General features: G+C 48.1%; 1 protein-coding gene across 1 annotated transcript in view; it reads right to left on the bottom strand.

Annotated features, from left to right (window-relative positions):
- Nucleotides 1–19,318, bottom strand: part of KIF6 (kinesin family member 6) — a 336,021-nt gene that overhangs the window by 79,920 nt on the left and 236,783 nt on the right. Inside the window, exons 14-15 of the mRNA XM_040347859.1 lie at nucleotides 18,716–18,818; nucleotides 8,700–8,755 (exon numbers count right to left, since the gene is read on the bottom strand). Coding sequence (XP_040203793.1) covers nucleotides 8,700–8,755; nucleotides 18,716–18,818 — 159 coding nt within the window. The remainder of the gene's footprint in view (nucleotides 1–8,699; nucleotides 8,756–18,715; nucleotides 18,819–19,318) is intronic.

Genomic DNA, 19,318 nt, shown 5'->3' with positions numbered 1-19,318 from the left:
GCAAAAGCAAGTGTTGCCCACATATGAAAACGGTATTGAAACCACACGTGTGAGGTGTCGCCACGAACGTCAGAGCGAGAGCGATAATTCTAGCCCTAGTCCTCCTCTGTAACTCAAAACATGTAACCAGTAAAACATTTTAAAGAGTCGCCTATGGGGATTTTTAAGCACCAAAGTTTGGCGCCATTCCACAAGCGTGTGCAATTTTGAAGCGTGACGTGTTTGGTATCTATTTACTCGGCGTAATATCGTCTTTCACATTATACAAAAAAAAATGGGCTAACTTTTCTGTTTTGTTATTTTTTAACCCCTTCCATACTGGGCACTTATACACCTTCCCGTCCGGACCAAATTTTAGCTTTCAGCGCTGTTGCACTTTGAATGACAATTGCGCGTTTGAGCTACACTGTACCCAAACTAAATTTTTATCATTTTGTTCCCACAAATAGAGATTTATTTTGGTGGTATTTGATCACCTCTGCGATTTTTATTTTCTGCAAAAAAAATGACCAATTTTTTTTTTTGTTTCTGTTATAAAACATTGTAAATAAGTATGTTTTCTCCTTCACTGATGGGCACTGATGGTACTGCACTGATAAGGCGGCACCGATGAGGCGGCACCGATGTGGTGGCACTGATGGGCACTGATGATGGGCACTAATATGCGGCACTGATGGGCGGCATGGATGGGCACTGATAGGCGACACAGATGGGCACGGATAGGCGGCACGGATGGGCACTGATAGGCGACACAGATGGGCACGGATAGGCAGCACGGATAGGTGGCACGGATGGGCACTGATAGGTGGCACTAACGTATGTGTTGTACTAATGGATGCCAATCAGTGCCAATCAGTGATGCCCACTGTGGGCACCGATTGGCATCCATTGCGGGCACTGATTGGCATCCATTATTTGTGTCATTGTCATCCCTGGTGGTCTAAGGTGGCATACCTGTGTTTTGAATCCCTGGTGGTCTAGTGGCATCCATGGTGGTCCAGTGGGCATCCTCGGGGGGGCTGTGCTGATAATCGATCAGCACAAACCCCCCCTGTCAGAGGAGCAGCCGTCGTATCTTAGCTAGGTTTTAAGGGTATCTCAGTTTGAGAATACACTTAAACTTAGGACGGCGCAGATTCCGAGTTACGACGGCGTATCTACTGAAACGCCGGCGTAACTCTTTGTGAATCCAGCCAAAAAGGTTTAAAAAAAGGTTTAAAAAACATGACACACAAAGGAATCCTAACTGTTCAGCAAACGCGTGCTTATTCATTGATTAAGCACTTTGTGTGAAACGTGTTTGCTGAACTGTTTGGATTCCTTTGTATGTCATGTTTTTTAACCACTTAATAGCCGCCACGCGACTATATACGTCGACAGAACGACACGGCTGAGCACATGGACGTATATATATATATACGTACCCTTTAAGAGCCCAGCCATGGGTTGCGAGCGCACCGCTGGTGGCGCTCTCGCGACCCGGTCCAAAGCTCCGTGACCGCACCCACAGGACCCGCGGACCCGATCGCCGCGGGTGTCCCGTGATCGGGTCACAGGAGCTGAAGAACGGGAAGAGGTGAGTGTAAACGCAGCTTCCCCGTTCTTCACTGTGGCATGTCAGTGATCCTCTGTTCTCTGTCACAGCAAACAACAAACACTGACATCACACGTCCAGCCCCGCCCCCCTAAAGTTAGAAACACACATGAGGTTAACACCCCCTAGTGGTTAACACCTTCCCTGCCATTTTCACAGTAATCAATGCTTTTTTATAGCACTTTTTGCTGTGAAAATGACAATGGTCCCAAAAATGTGTCAAAAGTGTTCGCCATAATGTCACGGAAAAAATCGCGATCGTCGTCATTAGTAGTTAAAAAAAATTATTAATAAAAATGCCATAAAACTATCCCCTATTTTGTAAACGCTGTAAATTTTGCGCAAACCAATTGATAAACGATTTTTTTTACCAAAAATAAGTAGAAGAATACGTATCGGCCTAAACTGAGGAAAAAATATTTTTTTTTTATACATGTTTTTGGGGAATATTTATTAGAGCAAAAAGGAAAAAATTTTGAATTTTTTTTCAAAATTGTCGCTTTATTTTTGTTTATAACGCAAAAAAATCTAAATGGCAGAGGTGATCAAATACCACCAAAAGAAAGCTCTATTTGTGGGGAAAAGGATGCCAATTTTGTTTGGGAGCCACGTCGCACGACAGCGCAATTGTCAGATAAAGTGACGCAGTGCCGAATCGCAAAACGGGGCCTGGTCCTTTACCTGCATAATGGTCCGGGGGGTGAAGTGGTTAAGGTTGCCTACCACTGCCTCTTCAGCCTACTAAACTCATACGCAGTTCCGGTGATATGCCGAGCTGGTTCCGGCTATCGTGGAAGTTCCAGCGCAGGCGCAATCTGAAGTGCCGAGATGGTTCCGACTAACGGGAAAGTTCCTTCAAGGACTGCGCAGGCGCAAACTTGCTGACGGAAATCTCCGAACCTCGGCCAGCATCCAGGGCGACGTGGATTTCGAGGTAAGTGGCCAGTCGGCCTCACGTCCGAGCGGGCTCGCTCCGCTCGCTCGGCCTCCTGGCTCTTTTTTTTAACATCCTCCAATCCACTGAGGTGTTAAAGAATGAGCCTGGATGCCGCCCGAGGTTCGGAGATTTCCGTTGGCAAGTTTGCCTCTGCGCAGTCATTGAAGGAACTTCCCCGTTAGGGGAACATTAAGGACAAGTCACCGGCTTTTAGAACTCTAAAGACTAGCATGCAAAAAAAAAAAACGATCATGTGATCGATATTCTCATCATGTGTACTAGGCTTGTATACTTTCAGGTGCATTCAGCTTGCATTTGAGATCATTCACAGGTCAATGATGGCTGCAAGTGACCTCCTTCCAAGCTGCTTTGCCATCTCATAGACTTGTATAGGAAGAGAAGCCGGTGTCTTGGCACAGGTCCCAGCTCTGGTATCTGGCTTCATGGCAGACGGCACTGAGATGTAAATCCTCCAGGCAATCATGAACAGTGCTGATCATTTGTAGAAAGATAGAGAGGTGCCAAGTTCCTCCAGCCAGGAACCATCTCCAGGGAAATACACTATTTCTGTATTTCTATTGAACAATATTGAATGCCCTCATCTCTCCTCCTGCAGTGCCATCCATTGTGCCCGGGCTCACTGAACGTCTATCCTAGCGTCGCCCACATCCCGCTAAAACCTTCTGGAACTAATTTTCACCAAATAAATCAGTACAACTGAAACATGGAAAAAGAAAGGCCATTGCTGGATTGCGTCCCGCTCAGAGGATCCTGCGGATCTTCCCAGCAATGGGGTAGATTCAGGTACATTTGCGCATTTTTTACGGAGGCGCAGCGTACCGTTTTGCCGCTGCGCCTCCGTAAATTACCTGCGCTACGCTCGATTCACGGAGCAGTAGCTCCGTAAATTGCGTGGGCGCTCCTGAAAAATGCCCGGCGTAAAAGCGCGCAATTTAAATGATCCCATAGGGGGCGTGGATCATTTAAATTAGGCGCGTTCCCGCGCCGAACGTAGTGCGCATGCTCCGTCGGGAAACTTTCCTGACGTGCATTGCGGTAAATGACGTCGCAAGGACGTCATTTGCTTCAACGTGAACGTAAATGGCGTCCAGTGCCATTCACGATTCACTTACGCAAACAACGTAATTTTCAAAAATCGCGACGCGGGAACGACGGGTATACGTAGCATTGGCTGCCCCTGCTAATAGCACGGGCAGCCTTACGCAAAAACTTACGTACGCAAACGACGTAAACACGCGTACGGTTGTGAATCAGCAATTTGCATACTCTACGCTGACCACAATGGGAACGCCACCTAGCGGCCTGCGTAAGAATGCAGCCTAAGATATGACGGCATAAGGAGCCTTATGCCAGGCATATCTTCGGCTGCAGTCGACGTATCGAGGTTCCTGAATCAGGAGCATTCGATACGCTGGCACAAGTAAGCAATTGTGCTGCGTAACTATGGTTACGCAGACGCAATTGCTTTTTGAATCTACCCCAATATTATTACTTTAATAATAAGCATTCGCGGTGAGGACAGGAAGGGATTCGGCGTTGTCTGGTGCTTTGTACGGACGTCTGAGAAGGATTCGCAGGATTGGCGGCCAGGCGGAGGCTGGACATTGTGAATCATGGCGGTGAAATTCGGATGATTGTCAGTATTGTGTATATAAGATTAAGGCCCAGATTCACAAAGACTTACGACGGCGTATCTCCTTTCTCTGTCCCAATGGTCAAACATCAGAGGTCTGTTTACACCCCTAATATTTTACCCCAATTTTTAGTAAGAAAAACAAAACAAAAAAACGACTGACACCAGTGGCGGAACTACCCGGGTCACAAAGGTCGCATTTTCAACTGGCCCCTGGCATTCTGCCCCGGACTTGGAGGAAAGTCATGGTTTCCTGCACAGGGGGCCCTGAAGGTTCTAGTTACGCTTCTGGCTTCAGCTCTGCTCTCCACCCGCAGGAGAGGTCCCTCAGACACGTTTCGCCCCCCTAGTGGGCTTAATCATTAAGGCCTTAATGATTAACCCCACTAGGTGGATAAACGCGTCGGTGGGACCTCTCCTGCGGGTGGAGAGCAGAGCTGAAGCCATCTTACATTCCATGATTTAGTTCTGGTCCCAGTGAGTCGGCTTCCTGTGTGCGATGGGTTGCTGTTTCTCTGTAGTATATCGTAGCCTGACAAGATGTTTTATACACTCTGCAACAGTTCATTACATGTCAATAAACACAGAAACAGAAATGTAGAGCAGTCTCAGCCAACATGTCTCTGCCAAAAAACACGCACTCTGGCGCTTTTTGGACTGACCACCAGGGCTTAGTCATCTAAGACTGACTAAACCCGGGGGGCAGTGCAAAACGCGTCAGCTCATTTTTGGAGGGGATGTGTAAAGTCTCCATATTTCTGTGTTACACTGGCTGGTTGGGAGAGCAGCGCCCTTTATTTATTGTGCTTTGGATGAGCACATTGGCATGCCTAATCCTCTATTGGTTCACAGGAGTAGAGTCCTTAGATTTGAGTGGCCCTTGCACCCCTGTGGATTACAGGAGTAGAGTCCTTAGCTTTGAGTGGCCCTTGCACCCCTGTGGATTACAGGAGTAGAGTCCTTAGCTTTGAGTGGCCCTTGCACACCTGTGGATTACGGGAGTAGAGTCCTTAGATTTGAGTGGCCCTTGCACCCCTGTGGATTACAGGAGTAGAGTCCTTAGATTTGAGTGGCCCTTGCACCCCTGTGGATTACAGGAGTAGAGTCCTTAGCTTTGAGTGGCCCTTGCACCCCTGTGGATTACGGGAGTAGAGTCCTTAGATTTGAGTGGCCCTTGCACCCCTGTGGATTACAGGAGTAGAGTCCTTAGCTTTGAGTGGCCCTTGCACCCCTGTGGATTACGGGAGTAAAGTCCTTAGATTTGAGTGGCCCTTGCACCCCTGTGGATTACAGGAGTAGAGTCCTTAGCTTTGAGTGGCCCTTGCACCCCTGTGGATTACGGGAGTAGAGTCCTTAGATTTGAGTGGCCCTTGCACACCTGTGGATTACGGGAGAAGAGTCCTTAGCTTTGAGTGGCCTTTGTGCCGATATGGATTACGGGAGTAGAGTCCTTATCTTTAAGTGGCCCTTGCACCCCTGTGAATTAGGGGAGTAGAGTCCTTAGCTTTAAGTGGCCCTTGTACACCTGTGGATTATGGGGGAGAGGAGTCCTTAGCTTTGAGTGGTCCTTGCACTCCTGTGGATCATGGCAGCAGAGTCCTTCGGCTTGAGCAGCGCCTACACCCCTATGGTTTACGGGAGTAGAGTTCTTAGCTTTGAGTGGCTCTTGTACCTCTGTGGATCACAGGAGCAGAGTCCTTAGGTTTCGCTATTCTCACACAACTGGGTGGGCTCAAAGCACAGTGCTCTGCCTCCCGAGCCCACCCTTTTATGATGCTTATTAGAGCCCTGCATGTAGATTAGGGGGCCGGATGCATGGATGGTGGGCGGTATTGGTGTGCCCCTAATGGACAGGCCACACTGGTAAAGTACCTTTCCATCAGCCGCTGGTAACTGTGCCGGTAGCATGCAGGACGCGCGCTCTTGGCACATCGCTATTTGCACTAATGAACACAAATATGTCGCCAAGACCTGCCTGCCGAGAGGCTGCATATTTGCATGCGGCTGGTGCCAAGGCATTCATTCAATACAGTGCATTCAATGGTATACACCATAAGTCTCCAAACTGTGGCCTGGGGGCCAGATGTGGCCCTTTTCCTTGCTTTTATCTGGCCCTTGGGGCACTATTCCTTCCACTGACACCAAAAATAGGGCATATTTCCTGTCGTTGACACCAACAATGGGGCGTTTTTTATCTCACTGACACAATGAAAAGGGCACTATTCCTTCCACTGACACCAACGATGAGCCACTATTCCTTCCACTGACACCAATGATGAGCCACTATTCCTCCCACTGACACCAACGATGAGCCACTATTCCTCCCACTGACACCAACGGTGAGCCACTATTCCTCCCACTGACACCAATGATGAGCCACTATTCCTCCCACTGACACCAACGATGAGCCACTATTCCTCCCACTGACACCAACGATGAGCCACTATTCCTCCCATTGACACCAACGATGAGTCACTATTCCTCCCACTGACACCAATGATGAGCATGCAGGTAGCATCCTGCACGCTACCTGCACAGTTACCAGCGGCTAATGGAAAGGTACTCCACCAGTGGCAGCCTGTCCATTAGGGGCACACGGGCACTGCCCACCATCCATGCATCTGGCCCCCTAATCTACATGCAGGGCTCTAATTGGGCTTCAAAAAAGGCTGGGCTCGGGAGGCAGAGCACTGTACTTCGAGTTCTTTGGTGTTGGTGGGAGGATTAGTGCCTCATGGTTGGTGATGGTGTCATTGGAAGGAATAGTGCCCCATTGTTGGAGGAATAGTGGGCCAGTGGGAGTAGAACATGTCCTATCTTTGGTGTCGGTGGGAGGAATAGTGCCTCATGGTTGGTGTCATTGAAAGGAATAGTGCCCCATTGTTGGAGGAATAGTGGGCCAGTGGGAGTAGAACATGTCCTATCTTTGGTGTCGGTGGGAGGAATAGTGCCTCGTGGTTGGTGTCATTGGAAGGAATAGTGCCCCATTGTTGGAGGAATAACATACCCCTGGTATACACGGCTATGAGCAGCAGATATCCAAGCACATTTTAGTATTTTGCTCGGGTGTCTTGCTGTTTTTTGGATGCCTCTCATAGGGCTGCAGGGAGCTGGACTTGCTTTGGAACGAGACGTATTGCTGTTTGTAGGGTGAGAAGACTTCATCTCTAGAGGTCCAAGTCCACAAACAATTATTGCAAACCACAAATAAGATTCACAAATGAGAATCCAAAAGAAATAAGTGGAGACTTACTTTGCAATGTCGCATTTCTGTCTGTTTATATAGAATATGGCAAATTAATTGGGATCTAATTAAACCAAGCAATTTCAATGGACTATTCTTGGCATGAACGTGGGTTGAGTAATACGATTCCTGGCCAGTTGGCTGCACAACAAAGTCTCCTTCCTTTCATCTCCACAAAAGACGAGAACCTCCCAGATCAACTAATAATGGCTGTTTAATGAAAAAAGGGATCCGATTCCTCTGCATCACCTGCCACAACCCAGGAGGTTTAGAAAAGCGAAATCCACCTAATAGTGACAATCCCAGAGTGTTTGGATCACGTGCCCGAAAAAAATGGCACCAAAGCTGCCCAGAGATTAGACAGTTTTCTTTTCTTTCCACTACGGGCTGAAGGAACAAATATCGCTCGTTCCCCCCCCATCAACACAGTCAGTGATTGCATATAGGAAATCCAACAGGCTGGTTGCACTGAAGTCGAATGATGTATTGACTTCAATACAACCTACCTGCCCAATAGAAGGATAGAATCTTAGCCCGTCCCTGCTGAACCAGCCAAGATCCGATCCATCTATGGCTGGCATAAGGGCTCGTTCATGTTTACCAACTACTCTAATGCCGCGTATGGGTTGTAAAAAATGACACATTATATATATATATATATATATATATATATATATATATATATATATATTAGTATATTGTCTCATACTATGTTGTCTCATACTGTTGTGGACTCTTTGCTGGGTAGTTTGGGGTGTGGCTGTATTCCATTGTTCTATTGTGTCTGTCTGCCTTGGGAGAAAAGTAAAAGCAGCTCTCCCTGCTGATTGGACAGTCCACCCAAAGGGAGGGGGGATTGTCCCGAGTGTTACCTGTGTGTACCTGTGTTTCAATAAACAGTTTGATGTTCAGCAGCCAAAACGAGTACTGCCTAGTTCTTGGTTTGCAAGCGGTTGGAATATCTGATATCTATATTCAGACTGAAAGGAAGCGGTATTGGAGGAATGAGCTCAAGTGGAGTGTGGGACATTTCGTTACAGTCCCCCCTTCAAATAACCCCCCCACAATAGTATTTCCTGCCCATGCCAGTAGTGATCTTTGTCCCCCCTTTTACATAAACCCCTCCCCCCACCACAGTAGTGCCCTCTGCCCCCTAAATCAGTATCAATAGGCACGTCACCCACACATGCACTTTGTATGTTGTGCTTCCGACATCCTTCATTCAGACTCATACAAATCCCAAATCCCTACTAGGAAGACCGGTACTCACTGATTCTCTTCCTCACATTATTCACTTCTTCCCCCAAGGATTTGGCTTCTGCAAACCTAAGAAAAACAAAAGAAATGATTATTATTAATGATAATGTCCATCGTAATAATCCAAGGGAGGAATCAAATGTAAATATACAGCATGGGGGTTTTTACTGAAGTAGGAAACCTTTCAAAAGATTCAGATGTCTTCCATTCACACTAAGCAAAAGCTTCCATTTTAACCACTTAAGCCCCAGACCTTTAGGCAGCTAAAGGACCGGGCCAGTTTTTGCGATTTGGCACTGCGTCGCTTTAACCGACAATTGCGCAGTCGTGCGACGTGGCTCCCAAACAAAATTGGCGTCCTTTTTTCCCCCACAAATAGAGCTTTCTTTTGGTGGTATTTGATCACCTCTGCGGTTTTTAGTTTTTGCGCTACAAAAATAGAGCGACAATTTTGAAAAAAAAAAAAAAACAATATTTTTTACTTTTTGCTATAATAAATATCCCCCAAAAAAATATATAAAAAAAAACATATTTTTTTCCTCAGTTTAGGCCGATACGTATTCTTCTACCTATTTTTGGTAAAAAAAAAAAATCGCAATAAGCGTATATCGATTAGTTTGCGCAAAATTTATAGTGTTTACAAAATAGGGGATAGTTTTATTGCATTTTTATAAAAAATTTTTTTTTTTTACTACTACTATTGGCGGCGATCAGCGATTTTTTTTCGTGACTGCGACATTATGACGGAAACTTTGGACAATTTTGACAAATTTTTGGGACCATTGTCATTTTCACAGCAAAAAATGCATTAAAAATGTGAAAATGACAAGTGCAGTTTGGGAGTTAACCACAAGGGGGCGCTGAAGGGGTTAAGTGTGACCTCATCTGTGTTTCTAACTGTAAGGGGGTGTGGCTGTAGGTGTGACGTCATTGATTGTGATTCCCTATATCAGGGAACACACGATCAATGACGGCACCACAGTGAAGAACAGGGAAGCTGTGTTTACACTCACCTCTCCCTGTTCTTCAGCTCCGGGGACCGATCGCGGGACTCCAGCGGCGATCGGGTTCGCGGGTCCCACGGTCACGGTGCTTCGGACCAGCTCGCGACCTGCGGCTGGGCACTTAAAGAGGACGTACCTGTACGTGCTTGTGCCCAGCCGTGCTATTCTGCCGACGTATATGTGCAGGAGGCGGTCCTTAAGTGGTTAAATACACTATATTGTCAAAAGTATTGGGACACCTGCCTTTATACACACACACATGAATTTTAATGGCATCCCAGTCTTAGTCCGTAGGGTTCAATATTGAGTTGGCCCCGCCCTTTGCAGCTATAACAGCTTCAACTCTTCTGGGAAGGCCGTTCACAAGGTTTAGGAGGGTGTCTATGGGAATGGTTTTAGAGGAGGAGGCCTGGCTCACAGTCTCCGCTATAATTCATCCCAAAGGTGTTCTATCGGGTTGAGGTCAGGACTCTGTGCAGGCCATTCAAGTTCCTCCATCCCTAACTCGCTCATCCATGTCTTTATGGACCTTGCTTTGTGCTCTGGTGCGCAGTCATGTTGGAACAGGAAGGGGCCGTCCCCAAACTCCTCCCACAAAGTTGGGAGCATGAAATTGTCCAAAATGTCTTGGTATTCTGATGTCTTAAGTGCTCCCTTCACTGGAACTAAGGGGCCAAGACCAACCCCTGAAAAACAACCCCCCACCATAATCCCCCCTCCACCAACTGATTTGAACCAGAGCACAAAGAAAGTTCCCTTCCACATCGGAAAATGTCCAGCAGTACCATCAGCACAGACCTGGCAGAACCAGTGGCACCCAGGTACACCCATCTACTGTCTGCAGAAATCTGGCCAGAAGTGGTCCTAATGAAAGAACTATGGCCAAAAAGCCAAACCTAACATTTAAATAAGGCTAAGTGACTCAACTATGCAGGAAAACATAGGAACTGGGGGGCAGAAAAATGGCAGCAGGTGCTCTTGTCAGGGATGGGCTCAGCCCTTTCTTCTCAGAGCTCAGAGCTTTCCTGCTCGTCAGCGAGAGCTGCTGGTTATATAAACTCCTTGGATCAGATCTTCTGTGCCTTTGCCTTGGTCAACATATCCGGAGTCTCTGCGCTGTGTAAGACTTTTGCTTGGCTCACTTACCTTCTGGTTCCTGATCCTGTTTGCTGCACCCAACTTCGCTGATCTCTGGACTCTTGTTTCTCTGGCTTGTTCTGACTACCCGTCCTGGTTACCGAACACCGGCTATGTTTTGACTATGTTTGCTCTGTTTATACCAATTTTATTAAATAGTGCAATTTTTACTGAACTTCTGTCTATGTCGGATTAATCGTTCCTGAGAGCTCTGGACTGAGGTGTCACAAGGTGAAATATTTAGCTGTAGCGGGAGGCAGTATGTTGAGGGAAGGCCTGGAGAGCGGCACAATAATGAGTGTCTGCAGCCAACTGTGAAGCACGGTAGAGGTTCCCTGCAAGTTTGGGGCTGCATTTCTGCAAATGGAGTTGGAGATTTAGTCAGGATCAATGGTGTCCTCAATGCTTTGATCACCATTTCAATGTTTTTTTATTTTATTTTACTTTCACTGATGCAGGGGCATTTACCGTATATACTCGAGTATAAGCCGAGTTTTTCAGCACATTTTTTTGTGCTGAAAATGCCCCCCTCGGCTTATACTCGAGTCACCTTTTTGCATCTGATCTTCTGATGGTGACCCGTTACCGGCCGGCCGTAGGTCCTTGGACCCCAAACTAGCCCCGCTCTTTCAAAGCCGGGCACCCCTTCCATAGACTCCCATGTTAAACTGTCATTTCTCTGGTGACTTTGGGGACACGGTACCGGACGGTCGTAGGTCCCCTAGACCCAAAACTTGGCACACATGTAGCACAATTTCTCCTCTACAAGTATGCAAAGTTTATTGTCTGGGGGACCTACAACCAGGGAGCACCGATTATTCAAACCCGGGCACCCCTTCCATAGACTCCCATGTTAATAGTCAGTCTAGTCATGGACACAGTGAGGCATGGGCACGGTGAGGCATGGGCATAGTGAGGAATTCACATGGACACAGTGAGGCACAGTGAGGCATGCAGATGGACACCCTAGGCTTATACTCGAGTCAATAAGTTTTCCCATTTTTTTTTGGTAAAATTAGGCTTATATTCGTGTCGGCTTTTCCTCGACCACCAGGGAAATGCAAATCTGTGACCAGGCAGCTGCCAATCAGTGCCCACTCACAATGCCTACCACTGCCAGTGCCACCAGGGATGCCTATCAGTGTCGCATATCAGTGCCACGTATCAATGCCCATCAGTGCCGCCCATCAGTGCCACCCATAAGTACCCATCTTTGCAGCCTTTCAGTGCCCATCAGTGTCGCCTATCAGTACCCATTAGTGCCACCCATTAATGCCCATCAGTGCCGCCTATCAATGCCCATCAGTGCTGCATATCAGTGCCGCCTACCAGTGCTCATCAGCGCCCACCGTCAGTGCCCGCTTATTGGTGCCACCTCATCGGTGCCGCCTTATTAGTGGCCATCAGTGAAGGAGAAAACGTACTTACTTATTTACTAAATTTTATAACAAAAGCAAAACTTTTATTTTTTTCAAAATATTTGTTTAGCAAAAAAAATAAAAACCGCAGAGGAGATCAAATACCACCAAAATAAATCTCTATTTGTGGGAACAAAGTGATAAAAACTCTGTTTGGGTACAGAGTAGCATGACCGCGCAAATGTCATTTAAACAGCGACAGCGCAGAAAGCTGAAAATTGGTTTAGGCAGGAAGGGGGGGGGGGGGTAAGTGCCCCGGTATTGAAGTGGTTAAATAAAATAAAAAGCGAAAAAAATAAATTGGCCACAAACCGTTATAATTTCACTTTAAAACAAACACCCAAGTAATCAAGGGTTAATTTAGAATTGCAAGGTGGAGGAGTGTCTGGGAATAGCGGACACATGAATCATCCTTCGTTTTTCGGAGCGACACATCAGAATAAACACTGTGGGCGCTCCGTATAACCGCGCACTGCAATTAGTCCAACCACCTAGTAAGAGGCAGAAACCAGAGACAGCACCGGAGGAGGGTGGCATGTTCTTCAGGAACCTCTACAGCACCACTTGTGGTTTCTCCAGATCTCATGTCTGGTACAGCAAGCCGGGATAGAGTGTGACTGCAGGGCATGGCGGCCCGGAGGAAAAGCCTTGGGGTATGTGGGGCTCGGTGTGTTCTCAGGGGATCCGGCCCACATTCTCCATTCCCATCACCCATCGAGCCTTTAATATTGTACATGGACGGTCTCTTACTCTTTGCCTGAGGTCTCCAAACTTTTTAAAGCTTTCTTTGATCAAAAAATAAAGTTTTAGCTGGTGGTGTATCTGGATTTGACCCCATAAATGTTTACTGTACAAAGTAAGGTCCGCAAAATAATGGCATGCAATACCGCATGTGGCCAGAGGTGGTGGTGGGGGGGGGGGGGGGCTGAAGAGCCTCGGAAACGGCCGGATAGTCTAAGGGCCTCATCACTGTCCAATCGCAGGCCAAGGGCCTCATCACTGTCCAATCGCAGGCTAAGGGCCTCATCACTGTCCAATCGCAGGCCGAGGGCCTCATCACTGTCCAATCGCAGGCCAAGGGCCTCATCACTGTCCAATCGCAGGCTGAGGGCCTCATCACTGTCCAATCGCAGGCCGAGGGCCTCATCACTGTCCAATCGCAGGCCGAGGGCCTCATCACTGTCCAATCGCAGGCTAAGGGCCTCATCACTGTCCAATCGCAGGCCAAGGGCCTCATCACTGTCCAATCGCAGGCCAAGGGCCTCATCACTGTCCAATCGCAGGCCAAGGGCCTCTTCACTGTCCAATCACAGGCTAAGGGCCAGATTCACAAAGGACTTATGACGGCGTATCTCCACGTACGCCGTCGTAAGTCCGAATGTGCGCCATCGTATCTTTGCGACTGATTCATAGAATCAGATACACCTCACTGTTGCCTCGGAACCGGGCAGATAGTCTAAGGGCCTCATCACTGTCCAATCACAGGCTGAGGGCCTCATGACTGTCCAATCACAGGCTGAGGGCCTCATCACGGTCCAATCATGCATGCGCCGTTAGTTAGGCGCGTCATTTACGTGGGGTCACAATTCATTACCATACAACACGCCCCCTACCAGCCAACTTTAAATTACGCGGGCTTACCCCGGCCCATTTACGCTACGCCGCCGCAACTTACGGAGCAAGTGCTTTGTGAATACTGTACTTGCCTGTCTAAGTTGCGGCGGCGTAGCGTAAATAGGATACGTTACGCCTAACTAAAGATACGCCATTGTATCTGAATCTAGCCCTAAGTGCCTAATCACAGGCCAAGGGTCTCACCACTGTCCAATCACAGGCCAAGGGCCTCACCACTGTCCAATCGCAGGCTAAGGGCCTCACCGCTGTCCAATCGCAGGCTAAGGGCCTCATCACTGTCCAATCTCAGGCTAAGGGGGCCTCATCACTGTCCAATCGCAGGCTAAGGGGGCCTCATCACTGTCCAATCGCAGGCTAAGGGGGCGGGGAAGTGACCAAGCTGTACTGAAGTACAGAAAAGCCAGGTCACTAATCGGCTCCTGTGTCTGTTCTGATATACAGCTCCGTGTATCCTGGGATCAGCCTGTATGTGGGGGGCTCCGTCTCCACCAAAGACCCCCCATATAGGAAAGAACGGCAGAACAATGAGAAGCTCCTGTGCTGGAAGTAATGGATGAGTAACACTAATTGGCCTTCCTCTTTCCAGCGATCCGGGGTCACTCCTTGCCACATTGCGGGGCCACATGGAATGGATTGCATTAGATGTGATCCTGTAATTACCCGGCAGGAAAGCGCCGCTTATTTCTATAGAGTGACATCATCATGGCGGTTTGTAGCCTCCTGACATCTGCTGAGCTAATAAACAAGAAAGTATTAAACATTCACATAGAAATGTGATATAAAAGCTGCTGTAATGCCGAGACGTCCGTTTAAAGGGTCACTCCGCAAGGAATTTACATGTTAGTCCCACATGAAGTCTGGTGGCCCCCCGTTGGTTCCTTAGAGTTCTTTAGGACCCCCAACAACGAGAGAACCCTGCTAAGGTTCCTGTCTCTGTTCTCACTGATTACAGAGCGATGGGGTTCTCCTGATCACATTGGGGTGTCCCCATAATAAAATATATACAAATCCAGGGAACTCCAATGTACACTTGGGGCACTATTCCTCCCACTGACACCAATGATGGGACACTATTCCTCCCACTGACACCAATGATGGGACACTATTCCTCCCACTGACACCAATGATGGGACACTATTCCTCCCACTGACACCAATTATGGGGCACTATTCCTCACACTGACACCAATGATGGGGCACTATTCCTCCCACTGACACCAGTGATGGGACACTATTCCTCCCACTGACACCAATGATGGGGCACTATTCCTCCCACTGATACCAATGATGGGACACTATTCCTCCCACTGACACCAATGATGGGGCACTATTCCTCCCACTGATACCAATGATGGGACACTATTCCCCCACTGACACCAATGATGGGACACTATTCCTCCCACTGACACCAATGATGGGACACTATTCCTCCCACTGACACCAATGATGGGACACTATTCCTCCCACTGACACAAATGATGGGACACTATTCCTCCCACTGACACCAATTATGGGACACTATTCCTCCCACTGATACCAATGATGGGACACTATTCCTCCCACTGATACCAATGATGGGACACTATTCCTCCCACTGACACCAATTATGGGACACTATTCCTCCCACTGACACCAATGATGGGACACTATTCCTCCCACTGACACCAATGATGGGACACTATTCCTCCCACTGACACCAATGATGGGACACTATTCCTCCCACTGACACCAATGATGGGACATATCTCTCCAAAGACCCCCAACAGGGCTAATTAAAAAAAAGAAAAATACATTTGCAATAAATAATTTAAAAAATAAAAATCGGTATTCGGTATTGGCGAGTACTTGAAAAAAAAGTATCGGTACTTGTACTCGGTCTCAAAAAAGTGGTATCGGGACAACCCTAGTGGATACTGTACATAGTTACATTGGTCTAAGCTGGACATTTTTTTTGTGAAATGGTAGTGGTACAATGTACCCCGTTACCAATTCAAATAGGGGGGCCGGGATCTGGGGGTCCCCTTGTTAAAGGGGGCTTCCAGATTCCGATAAGCCCCCCCGCCCGCAGACTCCCCCAACCACCGAGCAAGGGTTGAGAGGATGAAGCCCTTGTCCCCATCAAAGCATCCTTCCCATGTTGAGGCCATGTGGCCTGGTACAGTTCAGGAGGGGGGGGGGTCTCGTCCCCCCTCTTTTCCTGCGGCCTGCCAGGTTGCGTGCTCAGATAAGGGTCTGGTATGGATTTTTGGGGGGACCCCTACGCCATTTTTTTTATTTTGGCGCAGGGTTCGCCCTAAAATCCATACCAGACCTAAACCGGGGTGGGGGTTTGTTCGGCTCATCCTGAATGCCTAGTGTAAAAAAGAGGGGATAAGTTTGGGACTTTTCATGAGGCATGTGATAGAACTACCACAGGCCTCCATCCCTGTAAATGGATAGAAGGGGGGGGAGGTTTTGGGACTTTAAATGATATGCGTTTTTAGCAGTATGCAATTAAATATATATATATGGAATATAATTTTTTTTTCCATAATAGCCAGGCTCAAAGTTACCAATCAAAAAAGCAATAAACCAAATTAATCTGTCTAGCTGTATGCACTAAAACAGAGGTTTAGTTGCATGTATTTGCAAATACCTGTGTAAGCTGCAGGCCCCGTCAAGGCTCTCTGTGTACTGCATTCCTAACTAGAGGTCGACCGATATGGGTTTTTCTCTGGCCGATGCCGATATTTAGAAATCTGTGCGGCCGATGGAGGTTTTTGCGGCCCATATTTTAGGCCGATTTTTTTTTTTTTTTTTGGTGGCACTGGCTCGTGGCACTGGATGGCACTAATTGGCACTGGAATATGGCACTAGCAGAAGGCACTTATTGGCACTGGCAGGTTGCACTGGATGGCACTGAAAGATGGTACTAGCAGATGGCACTGATTGGCAGGTGGCACTTATTGACACTGGCAGGTGGCACAGATTGGCAGATGGCACTGGCAGGTGGCACTGGCAAGTGGCACTGGTTGGCACTGACTGGCAGGTGGCACTAATTGGCACTGGCAGGCAATAGTTAGCACTGGTTGGCATTGGTAGGTGGCACTGATGGCTTTAGTTGGCACTGGTAGGTGGCACTTGATCGCACTGGCAGGTGGCACTGGATGGAAGGTGGCACTTATTGGCACTGGATAGTGGCACTGGTATTGGCACTGGCAGGTGGCATTGGCAGATGGCACTGGATGGAAGGTGGCACTAATTAGCACTTGATGGTGGCACTGGTATTGCCACTGGCAGATGGCACTGGATGGCAAATGGCACTAATTGGCACTGGCAGGTGGCACTGGTGCAAAAAAAATGGTGTCACCCCCCTCAGTACAGACCCCCTCTCCCTCCAGTATAGACACCCCTCCCGGCTACAGACACCAAAGAGCGGTGTGTGTCCCACGAGCGCGGGCCAATCCTCCTCTGTGGGCGTAAACAGAGAGGAGGGCCACCGCGCTGGGTTTACCAAGATGGCAGCGGCTCCGGAACTAGGCCGAAGCCGCGGTCTTTCCTGATGCTGTGACCGCGGCGGCAATCTGCGGATCCGCAGATTGCCGCTGCGGTTACAGCATCAGGAAAGGCCGTGGCTTCGGCCTAGCTCCGGATCCATGGCACCGCTAGCGGCCATGTAAAATATCGGCCTAATCTGGATAAAAATCGGCCAAATATAGGCCGATATATCGGTCGACCTCTAGTCCTAACTATGAATTTTAACGTCTCAAGCACAGGAGTGCTAATCAATAGATAAGGGGCAGGTGATCACCTAAACCTGCCCCTACCTATAGTTGGTCTAGCAAAAAAGAGCACTGGAAAAAACAAAAGAAATGCAAGAGTGGAACCAAACATGCCTACCAAACCAAAACACCACCAAACTAAAGGCGGACCACATCAACCTGGGTCAGCTAGTCAAAAAATGACAATGCATAATTAACTGTCGGTGATAGATCTGTGGAGGAACATAGGGCCAGATTCAGGTAGAACTGCGGCGGCGTAACGTATCGTAGATACTTTACACCGCTGCAAGTTTTCATCGCAAGTGCCTGATTCACAAAGCACTTGCGTGAAAACTTATGCCGGCGGCGTCCGGCGCAAGCCTGCCTAGTTCTAAGGGGCGTGTGCCATTTAAATTAGGCGTGCTCCCGCGCCGGACGTACTGCGCATGCTCCGTTTCAAAATTCCCGCCGTGCTTTGCGCGAACTGACGTCATTTTTTCGAACGGCGACGTGCGTAGCGTACTTCCGTATTCCCGGACGTCTTACGCAAATGACGTGAATTTTTACATTTCGACGCGGGAACGACGGCCATACTTTATACAGCACATACGTGTGCTGTGAAAAGTTAGGGCACCTAAAACGACGACTAACTTTGCGACGGGAAACTAGACTAGCAGCGACGTAGCGAACGCGAAAATCCGTCATGGATCGCCGTAACTCCTAATTTGCATACCCGACGCTGGTTTACGACGCGAACTCCCCCCAGCGGCGGCCGCGGTATTGCATCCTAAGATCCGACAGTGTAAAACTATTACACCTGTCCGATCTTAGGGATATCTATGCGTAACTGATTCTATGAATCAGGCGCATAGATACTCTGAGAGATACGACGGAGTATCTCTGCTGTGAATCTGGCCCTTAATTCCACTCCTGAAACACATCTCCATCCCTGGATAGTGTAAAAAAAGTGGGGATAAGGTTGGGACTTTCCATGAGGCGTGTGATGGAACTACCCCAGGCCTCCATCCCTGTACATGCCTAGTATTCTTCTGTGAACAATGGTGGAATGTTGCCCTTGCCGTACCAGAAACGTTACCTTTGCTTGAGGAGCGCTTTGTTGTCTTCAATGCCGACTCTATCCGGATAATCGCGCTTGAAGATTTCAAATGCTTCTTGGCGGCCCAAAGACATTTTCTCCCCTGCGGACACAGACACAGCCAGATGTTACTTTGCACGGACCGTACCCTGCACACCTCTTACATGGAATTCCGCTGTCTGCACAAATTGGGGGCATTCTGGAGGATTAGATATTCCAAACCTGCCGTATTGTTTGTTTGTGTCTGCTCTTTGTTACCGAAGGAATTGTTTGCCAGAAAAATAACTTTCTGTAACATTTCGCCTAGGACATTGTCCTGCTTCTGCATTCCACACAATCAACTGGGCAGTTTAATTCCACCCAACAGTAAAGACTTGGATCGTAATAATTCAAGGGATCAGCTGATTTTGATCTTTGCTACAATATTTGTATGATTGCTGATGTTCTGGAGGCAGGGCTGTCTAAATAGCATCATGGGCCCCTGGGCAAAGCAATGCTCTGGGGCCCCCACAATCAAGTAGGTAGGAGGTAGGGGATATCTAGGGTGTAGAGGGGTCAGAGTGCTGGGGGATATCTGGGGTGTAGAGGGGTCAGAGTGCTGGG

The sequence above is a fragment of the Rana temporaria genome, chromosome 4 (genome assembly GCF_905171775.1).
Source record: "Rana temporaria chromosome 4, aRanTem1.1, whole genome shotgun sequence".
Lineage (NCBI taxonomy): Eukaryota > Metazoa > Chordata > Amphibia > Anura > Ranidae > Rana > Rana temporaria.
The sequence above is the reverse complement of the archived record's forward strand: the minus strand, read 5'-3'. Positions and strand labels throughout refer to the sequence as shown.